Below are 14,144 nucleotides of genomic sequence, written 5' to 3' on the forward strand. Positions count from 1 at the left end.
TCCTCTCAGTTCCCTGGGGAGAATGTTCTTGGAGCTTGTCATTATTCTTCCGACTACAATGTTACGGATAACTCTTGTTGAGTCCGTTATAATGTATAGCGTCATGTTGGATAGTCTCACCCTATATTACAGATAGCATTACCGGCGAGGCGGCGAGGCCGACGCGCGTCTCATGTAGCGGGAGATTTCTCATGTGTGCTCTCTCGGTCATTATGATGCTGCAAAAGGGACGCCAAGAACACTCGATGAATCGCAACAAGAAGTCTTTTTGACTGCTGTTATCGAAAGCTGAGAGCCTCGTTCGTACGCCGTGAAGCGGAGCTGAAGGATAGAACTTGTGTCGTGCGTCTGCTGTGCTTGATGACAGACAACCTTGCTGTTTTGTATTTCTCATCAGTGTTTCCGAGTCGTCGCACGTCGCGTTCACGCAGGCAACGCGAATAATTTGTTCAAGTGATATTCCAGCTGGCGTCTTTACTGCGAAAGCAGGCGTGAGGGGGCGAGAGCTCCACCTCTCCCCCACGCAAACTGCGCCCCCTTGCATTGTTGCCATGACAATTATAACGCCTTCAAACGTTGGCCTTCAAGGCCAACATGGCGGTGGCGTTGCTATGGCAATAACAACCAAATAATACTTCCCCAGGCTCAACAGTGGAGAATGTGGCGCTAGTACCGGAATTAGCCCAGACGCTGGGTTGAAGGCTAAGAGACCGCCTCCTGGAATGACTACAGTCGTTTCAGCTTCGTCTATTGCCCTATGCCTCCCTTGGTGTTGTAGACTGCCTGCCTTCCTTTCTGTATTTTCTCAACGAGCCTTCCTTCCTAACCATGTTATTCTCTTTCTCTCTTCTTAAGTTGTGCTGCTGAGCCCAAGGCGCGGGTTCGTTTCCCGGCAGTGGTGGCCGCCTTTCTGATGGAGGCAAAAATTGAAACGCCCCTATGTCAAGGTTTCAGCGCACGTTAAAGATCCCCAGGCGGTCAAAATTAATCCGGAGCCCTCCACTACGGCGCGCTTCATCGCCTGTGTAGCGTCGGCGGTTTAACATCAGAATCAAATCAACCAAAATATCTTCGCTTAAGAAAACAGCGGGCTCAGAATACACCTACCGCATAGTTTATTTTTGTTTTCCTTCATGTAAAATACGCAATCGTAAGTAGAATTTATCTGCACTGACCGTACTTATAGAAGGGGTTAAACAGCTGCACAGTAAGAAAATAATAGAACAGCACTAGATGCTTGTAGATTGGCACTCTAGTAGCACTTGTTCCATCAGCACGTAGGTTCACGCGGCGACCGTCATAAAAAAGAAAAAAGGCCTCAAGATTGCTGTACAGAGCGAAGTAATAGTGGCCGTCCTTCATGTGTTTATTTCTGCTGGCAGTTTGCAGCGTAGCAAATACTTTATCGCATTTTTATAAATATACATACACCCACATTGATCATTGGACATAGTTAACGTAAGGTTAAGAACTAGTCTATGATTGCAACAAGCGTTAAAGAATGCTTCTTGCCCAGCCGTATCTCCCGACAATATAGCAAACGAGCATTCGATGGCCGCTTCTTCAACGAAACGCGCCATAACAACGAAGCGCCGCGCCAAAACGAAAGCATCACGAACGCTTTCCACAGGAACCGACTCCACGGGGGTTAAAACATCCCGTACAACTCGTTGGCGAGCCGAAAGCTCCGCGGGCAGTTTTGCCTGGCTGCCCGGTCCACGAAGGAGCCCGGCTGCGCCGAAATGCCTCGGGTGAGGCTATTGAAGGTGTGCACGAGGTGGCTGCGTGCGAAGGCCTCGCTGACGTTCCGCCATGCCGCGGCTTCGAAGAGCATCCGCGCGAGCGTGTGGTTGAGCGGCAGTAGACGAGCCTGGGGCAGGAGGGTCACGCCCCGGCACCTGTCCGTGCTGCCCAGCGCTTCCTCGACCCGACTCGCGTTGCACCAGCGTAGCAGGGTCTTGCGTATCATTCTGCGCGATGGCCAGCCAGCAGGGTGTACGTGTTACTTCAGAGCTTTGAATTCAGCGGTGGAGGGAAGTGAAGGGAAAACAAGCATAGCGTTGTGAGGGTTCAGTGGTGACCCGGGATGGTCGGGGCTAGTTTCACTAGATATACCCGCCGCGGTGGCTCATTGGGTAAGGTTTACGCTGCTGAGCACGGGGTCACGGGTTCGATTCCCGGCCGCGGCGGCCACTTTTCTGATGGAGGCGAAAAGCAAAAACGCCCGTGTGTACGACATTTCGGCGCACGTAAAAGATGCCCAGGTGGTCAAAATTAACCCGGAGGCCTCCACTACGGCGCGCCTCATTGCCTGCGTTGCGTCGGCGCGTTAAACCCTACAATCAATCAATCTGTTGCACTGGATATGGTTTCAGAGTATCGGCACTATTTTACCTCAGCTAAACAGTGCGAAGAAAGACCGGGGACGAGAAGAAGACTACAAACAAGCGCTGACTCCCCCCCCCACCCCCCCCCCCCCCCCCCCCTTTTTTTTTGACAACAGAATGGACGGGCCACTTATACGCTATATCTCCTTCGCTTATTATCAAAGCTGCCTCGATAATCTCTCGTGTAACTGCATGACCATGACGGCCGACAACACGACACTCGTCAAACACTGGCGTACAACCTGCCTGGTCACACGAACGACAATGCCGGCTGAGATTCCCCTTTAAACCGCGCCTAACATTGTTCTCATGCTCCCGCAACCTGTCATTCAAACAGCGGCGCGTCTGTCCTACTAATTCTTACCGCATGAAAGTGGGACTTTGTAGATAACCCCTTCCACACACTCAACAAAACTTAATTTTGCGGTTATTTACGGGGCAAACACTAACCGCTTCAGAATCGGGCCTATTTATTTTGCCCAGCCTGGACAACTCATGCGGTGCAGCTCATGGATTACCAACTAGCCGGAACCCTCACACTCTTTTCTCCTACTGTTCCGTGCCGCCGCAGTGATCACTGGTCAGTTAGCATCAAGTGACATTTGTTTACACTGCGACGGTTCATGGACGCCGCCATTTTGTTTATGCGTTTTAGTCGATCAACTGTGGTAATTTTAGCTTACCCTCCCTGCTCTGCGGTTGCGCGCGGTTGGCGTCGTTTCGAACGCGAATTAACGCGCGTAGCAGCATTTCAGCAGCAGAAGTATGTCCGAAGATGCCGTTTTTCTGCGTCTTTGGCAGTGTTGTTTACAAATGACATCGTCAAAGTTAGCGGTGAGGCCGCAGAAGTGGCAATCTGGCAACACTGATAAACACCAAAATGGCCGCCGTTGCTCACTTGAGTGCCTCAGTGACGGTACCCTGTATCTTATCTAGTGATTCTAGTAGGGGCATACCTGAAGGCGGAACGAGAAGTGAAAATATGGCCGTCTGGGGAAGAAACAGGGCGAGGTGCTGGTACCGCCTTGTCGCGCGTTGTGCTTCCTCGCATACTTTTATTTCTTCGAGATTCCCCCCAATCCCAACCCTACCCCTTCACAGTGGGCGGTGGCGCTGACCAGCTCCGACCCCTGCTCCCAGCTTCGGCTGGTGAATAGGGCACGGAAGGCCGGCTACAGCCAGGAAGTCCTGGACTGAGGACACCCCTCACTGGTCCGGAGTGACTGCACTCAACGGATGGGATAAATAAAGTTTTTACTCCTCCTCCTCGAGATTCCATTTCCTTGTAGGTACTATCGGCGTCAAATGAAACGCGAACACGAAAATATGAACCTGAACACACCAATAGCGCGATTTCTTTCCATGCAAGCCAAAAGGACGCGTGGCTTAGTTACAAAAACAAAGTTGAAAAAAGTGGATTTCCAAACATACCAATAGCAAGCCATTATACGAACTCTACGAGCAGTATTTTTCAATTTTGCACGTTCTTGTTCATCTTTTCGTGTTCGCGTTTCATTTGACGCCGATAGTACATGCCCGCCATTGATGATGACTTTTTGGTCATGCACCCAGCGCCACCTAGTGTTTTGCTTCGAAGACTCCTTTTATTGTTAACTGCTAAAATAATTCCACTGTTCGGTTTCAGTAGCCTAAGAGTAAAAGCGCAGGTTGTGAGCGAACCACCTGTGTTAGTTTTGAAAAGTTTTTTGCAGTACCCTGGATATTTTTACTGTAAAACATTCTTTTGGCTCTGTTGTCCGCATTCTTACCGCAAATAAGGGGGGTTTGGTATCTTTTGGGTTGGTTTAGCATATCAACACACTTATTTAACTTCTTGTGTTGTACCGGAAGTGCCTGTCTTGTGCCTATCTTGAAACAAAATATCCCTGGCGTTCTTGCACTCAGCAGTTTTCAGTTATATTCAGTCCTGTTTTGGGCTTTAGGGCGCAAGAGGAGCACTTAATAATAAGGCGTGCTGTTGTAAACGGACATTTTAAACGAGTTAGATCCAGACCATATTGTGATCCAGCAACTTTGACCCCTGACATTCTAAAACGGCGCCGAAAACTCACCCACAGGAGGCATTCTGTTTCTGCTCCTACATCACAAAAAATAGTCAGCGCAGCAGGGAATCGAAACAGTGACCTTGCGCTCGACAGGCCAATATATAGACACTGAGCATTCCATAGTGTCTTTCGATAATTAGACACAGTGCTAACACAAGGGAGACGAAAAAACAATACGTGGCCCTGACTAGAAACTGGAGGTTTAATTCGCATGCTGCGCAAAATACAAAAAAAGGAGGAAAGAAAGAAGAAAAAACACGAGATACAAAATATAAAAACCAACACGTGGCAAAAAAAAAAAACACTTTGGCAGCAATGAAGGCGCGCGCATCTAAGCTGTCAAGTACGAATATGTAGAATATCCCGTCACAGGAGTTTCTATGCGCTTAATGTTACTAAATAAGCAAATTCTACATCTTGATACTTGGGAAGATTGAATAGAGAATATTTTTATTTAGTAAACCTACGGACGTTGTACTTTCGAAGTGCATTCTGTCGCTCCCCATTGTACCTACTATTGGTGACGCCCGTTACGTCTATGTAATACGCGGTAAATGTGCGATCCCAAACTTTTAGCGCCCTGCCTCCATCACGAGTTATTTCAAAGTTAGCGGCAGCGTCGCCACTCGTGGGTCCCCTCGTCGTTGCCTTTTCGTCTCTGGACGCCATCATTTCCGAGCACTGCCGCCGCTCTCCACTCGCGCAGAATAGAAGGTAACTTCTCTAAATTTACGCCAGTGCTGAACTTGCCTCGGCCCGTTGTAGCCCCAGTCCTTGGGGTAGTAGCCCGAGACGAATTCCGCGAGGCACTCGTTCACGAACGAGTGGCGTGCCGGGAAGGCGAGGAAGTTGTTGGTGACCGAGTCGGCGGCGGACTGGGCCACCAGCGCGTCCCCAGCACCCGAGAGGCTCCTCAGGAAGATCACGTCCATGTCCACGTACACGCCGCCATGCTTCAAGAGCAGTCCGAGCCGCAGGCCGTCGGATACGTGGACCACCTCGTACGGACCGCGTTTGTAGGCGCCTTCGCGCAGCCACAGGTCCAGTGCGGTGTCCTTTAACAAAGGGGTTGTGAAGACAGAACACAACTTTGTTCATTATGAGAGAGAAAGTCTTCGGTCACTCACTCCGCTCCATTCCAGGCACGTAAGGACGCTGTTTAAAAAATGCAAGAAATATTTTAAAATTTTTGAATTTCGCGCCACAGTGACGTAGTATGGGCAGGAGCGACACGATGTTGGCCAGCACTGAAGACGCAGTTATGAGCAGAGTTACTAGATATATACCAGTTGCGAAACTCCCCATAGGCCCCATGTATCGAAAGCCGGTCTTCGGTTGCCCCCCTGCGCCGGGGCAAGCACGGGGCAAGTTGACTAGCCTGTCGTCTGTCGGCAGAAAGTGGAAGTAGTACTCAAGTGCTTGCCGCTGCTGCCGTAAGTCATAAAAAGAAAAGCTGAAAAAACACAAGTAAATTCCACTTAATTAATGTATTTTAATTTGAAAAGCAAGCTTTATTTTACAAAAAAATTTGAATAATAATAGTTTAGCGAAGTTCAGTTTTTGCCTCCTAGGTGCCGCGCGCGTCGACTTGCCCCTCAGCTTCCATGGAGCAGGGGGGCTCGTGCCGCCCGGATTCTGAAGCGGAGTTTTGCAAGTGTTTTATTCAGTAACTCTGGTTGCGAGTGTGTTGCCCTTTGCCGGCCTAGCGCCATAAAAACTCAATCATCATCATCATCATCATCACAAGTGTGTTAACTGCATGTTAGCATTCAAGTGATAGAATCAGACGGATCGAAGGCCTCGCTATAATTGCCCAGTCACGTTCTTAGCGGTGACTGAGGCCGGCGGCCGACAATCGCACAAACGAGGTGCTGTGATGTCATAGAGCAATCACCAAAAAGTGTTTGAGGATTCGCCATTGCTCCGTGTGTTTTCCTTGATATCTTCACTATTAACACAAAAGTGTTTAATTCCGAGATTCACGAAGATTTCGCTTACGTCATATCCGTCACGGAAGTGACGGCAGTACAACGAAACAAGCGGCCTGTAAAGGGTGCACCCCTTCACACAGCGGCTTCTTGCGGGGAAGTAACCTTTAGTACTAAAAAGTACGTTATACTTCGGGTTGTTTGTTTTCGGGTTTTCTATACTAACACGAAAGTGTTTCATCCCGGGATACACCGAGATTTCACTGACGTCATATCCGTCACGCAAATTACGCGATTAGTCCTCTGCCGAAGCAACCAGCCAGCAGGACGTCGCTCGCCAAGCACACCCACAAGACAGCCGCCGACCCGCAAATCATGCTCACCTGCAGATTTCGCTGCACATTTCACTTTCGTGTTTTACTGATTCGTATCACAGAGGAATCAACCAGTTTTTTTGTATGAAGCTTGCAATGAAATTGGTATCAGTGTTATCGGGACAAGCAGTCTTCTTAATGAACGTCACTTATATTTTGTCTTCACGGCCTCTTAAGGTCAGCGCATGGGAGTGAAGAGAGAAAAGTGGTCGATCACAACAATGTCTTTAGGCAGGCGACAGTTCGTCGTGACAAGGGAGGTCTGTTTATTCTGCTGGAAATCCGCTGCTCGCGATGACACGCGAGGCACTTCGGACTTGTCATTGTACTCCATCATGGGTCATCCTGACTGCGAGGACACCCGCCGTGACGGCTCTGTGGCTAAGGAGGTGTGCTGCTGAGCCCAAGGACGCGGGTTGAGATTCCCGGTCGCGGCGGCCTCTTTTCTAGTGAAGGCGAAAAGCGAAAATGCCCGTGTGTTCGAGATTTAGGCGCACGCTAAAAATCCGCAGGTGGCCGAAATCAATCCGGAGCCTTCCACTACAGCGCGCCTCACCGCCTGTGTAGCGTGGGCGCGTTAAACCTCATAATCAATAAAATCAAATCTGATTGCGGGGATGGCGATGTAGATTTAATAAAATGTTCACGTACGAACGGGAGAAAGATTTCTTGGAGCAAGGAGTACATTGCATTCTTGAAGCAACTAAAACAAAACTCCGTTGGCGGTATCAAAAATGAATGCTTGAAACAAAAATGTTTGCGCGATCAGAAAGCAAGAAAGTTGCTGCAACAAACTGTTCAACTAAATGGGCTTGCTAAAATAAGTAAGGAACGCTTGCACAAAAAAGAAAAGGTGTTGTGTTACCTTTCCCTCGTATACGCCGTACCAATAACACAAAGTTACTTACAGTGAAAGTTAACGCAGTGCAAGTAAGGTAATTGCACCGATTGTTGCCAAGACATTTTCAAACTAGTGATGTTCTTTTTGTACGACGGAGACCCCGTTCCCTGGGAATTTTCCTGTCTGTAAAATAATGATGATGTAAGATGCTTGATCTCTGCAGAGCGTACGTGATTTGGTGGGCTTTTGTGCGCAGCACCAAGGCTGTGCAAAAAGCCGAACGCGCTCACAACTAGGATAAAACAAGTACTATATAGAAGTATCAGCGCGACGAAAAATCTTGACACACGCTCCGCTCGAACATAAATATCAGCCTCCCGCCCCCTAACATAACGGAATGCGCGACCACCCCCTATTCCAGTAAATGTAGATAAAAAAATTTGACATTCTTCAATGAAATGAACGGCCGCAAAATCGGGCTAGCTCTCCGATACCGTACTTTACTGCGAGTCTATAAGGAAGGCTAATAAAGCGGAGGATCGGGTGCGGTGTGCTCATGATTCCTGTTTTCGGAGACGGTGAGGTAGATTGTTCTGTTGTTCACTGCTGTAGAACTTTTCTGACCCGTGCGGCCCCAGAAAATAGGTCTTCTTGCATGAATGGTAAAACCCAGTTATACTAGGCGATGCCGATGTTTATATCTCCTCAAGTTGTCGCACAGTCGCACTGTCGAGCATGGTGAAGCAGGGACGCATGAATCTCTCAGGTGTCCTGTTTCCCGACGAACTGCCCAACGAATGCGTAAAATGTCGCCTAGGATGAGCTTCATTCAAAATTTTGCGGTGAACATGCATGTTTACACCATGTTTGTGGAGCGAAAGCCTCCTGATGGAATGCGCTCTTCCTCTTTCCCGCCAATTCCTTTATCCGCACCCCTAGCCTTGGAATGAACGAGCGATTAGCCGTTTTCACTCTGCGACGGCACGAGCCGCTGGCTTGACCTTGACTGAGCTTGAAGGTCAGATTGACGCTACGAGCCGTTTTCTGGTTTTGCGCCGGAAAAAAATTGAGCTTTCCCTCTAAAGCCTACCCGGCGTCGTTTCGAAACCCCTGTTGTGCGAGGCGACAATTTTCCCCTTGTTTTCTATGGTGCTACCTCTTACCCATAAGCGGGAGATCATATAACTGGCAAAAAGGCGGGTCCCAACCGCTGGCGTCCGCAAGGGGGGCAGGGAGGGGGGGCGTGACCCTTCCAGAAAGTTTTGGATGGGTGGTATGCTCATCTTCAAATGACGGCTACCAATAATTATGCCTCTGTCGCACTCTATACACTGAATGTTTGATGCATGCTCTCAGCGCGACGAACAATCATTTTGCTATACCCCTGAAAAAAAAAAAAAAACATGCACAAAATAGTCGAAAGCTTATGTAGAGCGCATCCGCTGCACCCCGAAAGTTTTCAGTTTTAATTCTAGTCAGGTTTCTCTTTGGTTATTGTTTGTTTAGATTTTTACTTCCCCCCCTTTTTTTTTATCGCGCATTTCCCCCATCAATATTTTACTGGGCCCGGGCCCCCTAAAATTACATGCTGCTTACGCCACCTGCGACAGATATTCGGTATCACTGTGTTAGCACTCTGTTCGCGAGACCACGCACATGCCTCGCTCAGGTCTGGCGCGCTGCCGAGTCGCGTCTTGGGCCACATAGCGGCTCGCGGGCGAAAACGCAACCACGGTGTGTTTTTTCGAATGGCGACAGATGGCGCTAGCTGGATAGGAGATGTAACGAACTTTTGTCGCTCGGATGGGTACGCGGCATAGACGACATACAGAATAGCGAGTTGGCGCATTGGCGTACGAGGTGAGGTATACAAGCTAACTCACTCTGGCTGTCATTATAATTAATAACGATAATTATGTTTCCGCGGCAAGCTACTCAGAAACATTGTCTACTCTTACCGCTACGATCAGCCATTGGGTGATTCCGCTTGAAAAACAGAACCAATTATTTGTTAGGTTTTTGTTCTTTCTGTTTTTTTTTTCTCACTTTTTGTTTTTCTCTTTCATCGGAAGAGAATTTGCCTCCCTGTCCCTCTGATATTATTATTGTTATTCTTCTTTATTTAAAATAATTGCCTCAAGGTCTAATATAGGGATGCGGAAGGCGGTAAAGTAGGTGAAGACGTCTACATATCCTCTTGCGTATCCCCATGGTACTTGAGAAAGTCCACAGGGGCATAAAATCCTGTATACACCACTGTGTGTGCGTGCGCGTGCGCGTGTGCGTGCGTGCGTGTGTGTACGTGTGCGTGCGCGTGCGTGCGTGCGTGTGTGTACGTGCGTGCGTGCTTGCGAAAGGGGGGCATTAAAACTTCACTTACAAAAGGTTTGGCGTAAAATGAGCAAGTATGACTAAATGTACGGAGGCAGCAGTTTCGATAAGGTACGTGTAGAAATGTGTGAGTATTACTTGGGCGATCACTGTTTGCCATTTCATTGGACTCGTGGTGATGTTTCACTAAAGCATTCGAGTTTTTGAAATATTCAAATTTTTTTGCATTGATTGATTGATTGATTGATTGATTGATTGATTGATTGATTGATTGATTGATTGATTGATTGATTGATTGATTGATTGATCAATGGTATCCATTGGGTATCGGGTGCTAACGCGTGGCGTCTATCCGAAGAGACTAATCTATCTGTGCTGTATTACTCTTAGTTTTACCGCCGCTGTTGTCGGTAAAATCAAATTTAATTCTGTTCGTAACAGGTGGCAGCTGTTCTGCTCTACATTCTCCCGTCTGCTTTTTTTAGTCGCCATCAAACTGTGCGGAATCGTTTCTGTTGCTTTTTTTTTTCGCAGGCCACGAGAGCGACAGGTGTGAAACGCCTGAGTAGTAAGACCACATAGGACAGAAGAGAACGTTTCGCGTACTCAACTGCTACCAGTTTGCCGAACATTTTTACGGCACCACCCGTAACATACAAATCTCGAAAGCTTTTCTGACGCGGACTGCTGTATATCGTAACCTTTGTACGTAACACCCGTCATGAGTAGGGGTTGCGGCGGAATCCTTCATTCTGGTAATGGCAAAGGGTCACTGGGGGTCGGGGGAGGGGGAGCGGACAGAATTCAATTCGTTTACTTTTTTTTGAACCCTGTTATTGTGATAAATTAGATTACAGGAATTACAGAATCGCATTATAAATGAGAGGTTTATTGTGCTTTTTCGTGTGGGAACAAGCTTGTATCGGAGTAGATGCGATGTGTATTTTTACTTGTAGCAAATACGGAGTTCATGTGGTAATCTGACGTTCGTCAGTGGCTGCGCTATCTGTGTGTAGGAACGAACGATACAGTAGAAGTGTAGTATGTGTGTGTGGAAGATTAGAAGTGATCACAGTTTAGCGATAACAAGACGCTAGAACAATTATCACATGTTTCAGACGATAAGCGCGCACAAAGGAATCGTTCCCCCGCATGGTGACTAGGTGAAGCCCGCTTGAACAAGTGACAAAATGCTCTCACGGAAGTTATAAAAACGCTACACAACCGTTAAGGCAGGGAGAAAAAAAAGTAATACGAGTTCTGGGACGCATGTCACTCTAAGCTATTCGAAAACAAACAGCCAAAGGACGCTACCTCGACAGGGTTTACAGATATAGTAAATCCAACTGTGAACACCAAAATTACGTCGCTACCCAGCCCATGCATTGTGCACCTGGGTTGGCACTCTAACCAGCGGTCTCTGGTAATGGCAAACGGGAAAATATGCGAGCTTAAAAAAACAACTACCAAGTGAGAATTGTCAAATAATGCTCAAGCGGTTATTTCCGGCTGTTACTTTTTAGCCGCTCTGTTATACATCAGCCCCCTTTAAATTCAGCTTCTCAACTAAAAACAAATTCACTGCTGAATTTTTTTTTTCTGGGACTATATGGCGGTATTATGTGAAGATATGAGGGCCCTAGAAATTTTAATCAAATATTTCCGTAAGACCCCATGTACGCCTACAAACTCTACAGGGCGATCAAAGTTTTGCCGACGGGTTTTTTCAAACTTGGACGCTTCTATCTACGTCAATACCACGTCCACAGTGAGGTTATGCTCCAATGGGGACACAGAATGAGGTGGTAATTACTGATGTTAGTGGCTAAATTAATTAACATTTACTAATTAACTTTTTACTGCCTGTGGTAAGCAGGCGTGTTTGTATTGAAAAGTCAAACGTAATCGTGTTTCTACACTGTTTCATTAGATTCTTCTAGCCCATACGTACTGCGAGATATCGAACTGCAAAGTTTAATTGCCATTTGCAAGATTACGCATTCAAGGACGCGAGAAGCGGCGTAAAGCTCCTCCTTTTTGTGACGTGCCTTGTGCACGGTGTTTAGTTCTACAACGGGGTGGAACCCGCCGCGGTGGCTCTGCGCTGCTGAGCACGAGGTCGCTGGTTCGATTCCCGGCCGCGGCGGCCGCTTTTCTGATGGAGGCGAAAAGCAAAAACGCCCGTGTGTACGAGATTTCGACGCACGATAAAGATCCCCAGGTGGTCGAAATTAATCCGGAGCCCTCCACTACGGCGCGCCTCATCGCCTGCGTTGCGTCGGCGCGTTAAACCCCCACAATCAATCAATCGCACATTAAAGATCCCCAAGTGGTCGAAATTAATCCGGAGCCCTCCACTACGGCGCGCCTCATCACCTGCGTTGCGTCGGCACGTTAAACCCTACTATCAATCAATACAACGGGGTGGAGGCATAGGCAAAAGTGATAACTTGCACCCTTTCGGTCTTGGCTTGCGTAATCGCAAACTGCAGTGCTCGGAACCGCTGTCATTCCATGATTTCGCCAGGCGAGGGTGAAAGAGGGGCAGTTATCATTCTTGCCTATGCATCCGCCCGTTGTCAAACTAAACATCCCGCGTCACAAAATGGAGGTGCTTTGCGCCGCTTCTCGTGGCCTTGTATGCGTTATCTTAGGAACGGTAATAAACTTTGCACTGCAATATCTCTGAGCATGCACGCGCTATAAAATTCTGCCAAATGAACAAATGAAACAGCGCGGAAACACGATTGCATCTAACTGTTCAATACAAACGTGTCTGCTTATTGCAGCCACTAGAAAGCTAATTAGTATATTTCAGTTAATTAAACCACCGACATCAGTAATTACCACCTCATTATATGTCCCCCTGGGCGCATAACCTCACTGTAGAAGTGGTCATCCTGTAGACCTAAGCGCATTAAGACAAACCTGTCGACTTAACTCTGATCACCCTGATATTATGACTAAAAATTTACGAGCCTTTTTAAAGTTGGCTTCACATCTATATAGATGCGCATTGCTTTGAAGACATTTTCTAGGGGCGGCGTAAGCGGTAAATGACAACGTGCTGGTCCTAGGCCCTCAATAAGCATTTTGTTAAGTAACTATAGCGTGGCGCTGAGTCCTGTGTGACAGACGGATTTTCTTGTAGGGTCGCCAAAGAATGCTCGCGTATTAAAATGAAGCGCGTTTCCCTCACCTTGAAGTGGCTCGTGTAGTCCAGGTAAGCCACGCGCACATTGGGGAAGGTGCGGACGAGCCTGCAGAAAGGGCAGGACGGGGACAAGAGCCTCGTGGCGGAGTGCAGGTAGTGGATGGACCACTGCGGATGGAGCCGGGAGGCGGACTCCAAGGCGCACGCCACGCGAGCTCCCACGGTCAGGATGCCGGACGTTTCCAGAAAGAATATCTGTCTGCGTGAACCGTTCCCCTCTCCTGGTTCCAGAAATTCGGCCTGCTCCAGCACTGGAACGAAAACAAACTCATCTCAAGCTTCTGTCCTTCCTTCCTACATTGAGCAATACATTTCAGTAGAACCAGTCTTAGCATCTTCTCCTGTCAAGGGTGGCCCACACGGGGTGTCTCTTTTCGCACAGCCAGGGATCCCCTGTATACCAACTGCGCCAGCTCCCTTACCACTCACCTTGCTAAAGAGTACTCAGATTCGGACCGCTCAAATGAGCTGGCCTCGGCTACCTGCACACACTGCCTGGACCCTGAGACCTTGGAGCACATCCTCAGCACCTGAGCTGGTGCCCGGCACAAACTGGTGCCTGGGTACCGGCGGCTAGGGCTACCTTCGAGCACCGCAGAGGACATCCTGCGCCCTCGGGGGCCCATCATGCTGCACCCAGATGCCTTCAGGATCCTTATCACATACCTCGAGGAGTCGGGCCTCAACACCCCCTCCTGTACTAAGCCTAAACTCACCCGCCACTCACCCTCCTGTTTCCTTTTTCCCCCTTTTGTGTGTGTGTGTGTGTGTGTGTGTGTGTGTGTGTGTGTGTGTGTGTGTGTGTGTGGTGTGCGTGTGCGTGTGCGTGTGTGTGTGTGTGTGTGTGTGTGTGTAAATAGTCTGATATAGTCTGTGTGTACGTGTATGGTCTGTACATAGCCTGTTCATCGCCTGTCATTTCATAGCCCTTCCTATTCTTTCACTGCCCTTCCATTCATTGCTCTTCTCTCCCCCGGTGAGACTAGCTGTGCCCTCTGTTAAG

The 14,144-nt window shown here is 48.3% G+C and overlaps 1 protein-coding gene across 1 annotated transcript; it reads right to left on the reverse strand.

Moving 5' to 3' along the window:
• Window positions 1-1,648: 1,648 nt before the first annotated feature.
• LOC144146384 (lactosylceramide 4-alpha-galactosyltransferase-like) lies at window positions 1,649-13,770 on the reverse strand. Its single transcript, XM_077678340.1, has 4 exons — window positions 13,571-13,770; window positions 13,127-13,187; window positions 5,204-5,508; window positions 1,649-1,970 (listed from the first exon to the last, which is right to left on the reverse strand). The coding sequence occupies exons 1-4, from the start codon at window positions 13,768-13,770 to the stop codon at window positions 1,649-1,651; spliced, it is 888 nt and encodes a 295-aa protein (XP_077534466.1).
• Window positions 13,771-14,144: the final 374 nt, after the last annotated feature.

This window comes from Haemaphysalis longicornis, unplaced genomic scaffold (assembly GCF_048455015.1).
Source record: "Haemaphysalis longicornis isolate Haplotype H1 unplaced genomic scaffold, Haemaphysalis longicornis Haplotype H1 scaffold_7, whole genome shotgun sequence".
NCBI classification, from domain to species: domain Eukaryota; kingdom Metazoa; phylum Arthropoda; class Arachnida; order Ixodida; family Ixodidae; genus Haemaphysalis; species Haemaphysalis longicornis.